General features: G+C 38.9%; 1 protein-coding gene across 1 annotated transcript in view; it reads right to left on the bottom strand.

The window, feature by feature from the left end:
• ZNF829 (zinc finger protein 829) overlaps nucleotides 1–1570 on the bottom strand; it is a 27972-nt gene that overhangs the window by 4667 nt on the left and 21735 nt on the right. The window contains exon 5 of the mRNA XM_012651604.1: nucleotides 69–312. Within this exon, the coding sequence (XP_012507058.1) occupies nucleotides 69–312 (244 nt within the window). The remainder of the gene's footprint in view (nucleotides 1–68; nucleotides 313–1570) is intronic.

Raw genomic sequence — 1570 nt, 5'->3', positions numbered from 1 at the left:
GTTTTTCACCAGTGTGAATCCTCTGATGCCGAGTAACAAGTGAGCCACGACTAAAGGATTTTCCACACTCCTTACATTCATAGGGTTTTTCACCATAATGAATTCTCTGATGCTGCATAAATTGTGAGTTCTGATTAAAGGTCTTTCCACACATCTTACATTCACAGGGTTTCTCTTCATTATTAGTTTTTTGATGTAGAGTGAGAAAGGTGGGTTGAATAAAAGTGGGCATGTCTTCATGGGTAAGTATTACTTGTCTGAAATGTCTCTTCTTTAGGGATAGTATCTTGGTCCCACACATTGATTCCAGATCTGAAAGAAAATAAAAATGCAAATACTCATTTTTTTCTATTCTGGGGAAGTAACCTAAAAAAGATATGGAAGGATTAAACTGAAAATAATATTCAGGAAATTAAATGCTTAGGCAATTCTCAAATATGGCTAAGCAATTTGGGAGCAGACATTATTAGAGAGGTAATAGAAGAATCTGAAAATGGTGATTAGGTAAGTATTGACATTAATAGAGGACCTCTATCATTCTCAAATTTTGGTGTAGATCAGAATCACCTTAAACCTTGGTGAATACAGAGTGCTCAGGGTCGTCTTTGATATTATACAGTGATTCCAGTCATATATACATGCATATAAAACCTACCCACATATATAGAGCACCATATGTATGTTTTGCAATTTGTGGATAATTGTCAGGCCTACATCAAAGGACTGTTGATCCAGCAATCTCACTACTGGTTATTTATCCAAAGAAAAGGAAATCAGTATATCAAAGGGATACTTGCACCCCCATGTTTACTGCAGCACTATTCACAATAGCCAAGACACAGCATCAACCTAAGTGTCCATTTACAGATGAATGAATGAAGAAAATGTGTTATATATACACAATGGAGTATTATTTAGCCACAAAAAAGAATGAAATCCTGTCATCTGCAGCATCATGATGGAACTGGAGGTCATTATGTTAAATGAAATAAGCCAAGCACAAAAAGACAAATATTCCAAGTTCCCATTCATGTGGGAGGCAAAAAAGCTGATCTCATGGAAGTAGAAAGTAGAATCACAGTTACCAGAGGCTGGGAAGGGGGGTGGGAATGAAGAGAAGTTTGATTAGTAAGTACTAACATACAGCCAGATAGAAGGAGTAATTTCTAGTGTTTGAAAGCAAAGTAGGGTAACTATAGTTAGCAACAATATAGTGTACATTTCAAAATAGCTAAGATTTGAAATGTTCCTAACACAAAGAATTGATAAAAAGAGACAGAGTTTCACTCTCTTGCCTAGGCTAGAGTGTTATGGTGTCAGCCTAGCTCACAGCAACCTCAAATTCCTGGGCTCAAGCGATCCTCCTGCCTCAGCCTCCCGAGTAGCTGGGACTACAGGCACACGCCACCATGCCTGGCTAATTTCTTTCTATTTATAGTAGAGATGGGGTCTCGCTCTTGCTCAGGCTGGTCTCGAACTCCTGAGCTCAAGCAATCCTCCCACCTGGCCATCCAGAGTGCTAGGATTACAGGCGTGAGCTACCACGTCCGGCCCACTTCTATATTTTTTT

Source organism: Propithecus coquereli, unplaced genomic scaffold (genome assembly GCF_000956105.1).
Source record: "Propithecus coquereli isolate 6110/MARCELLA unplaced genomic scaffold, Pcoq_1.0 Scaffold358, whole genome shotgun sequence".
Lineage (NCBI taxonomy): Eukaryota > Metazoa > Chordata > Mammalia > Primates > Indriidae > Propithecus > Propithecus coquereli.
This window is presented reverse-complemented; position numbering and strand designations above follow the sequence as displayed.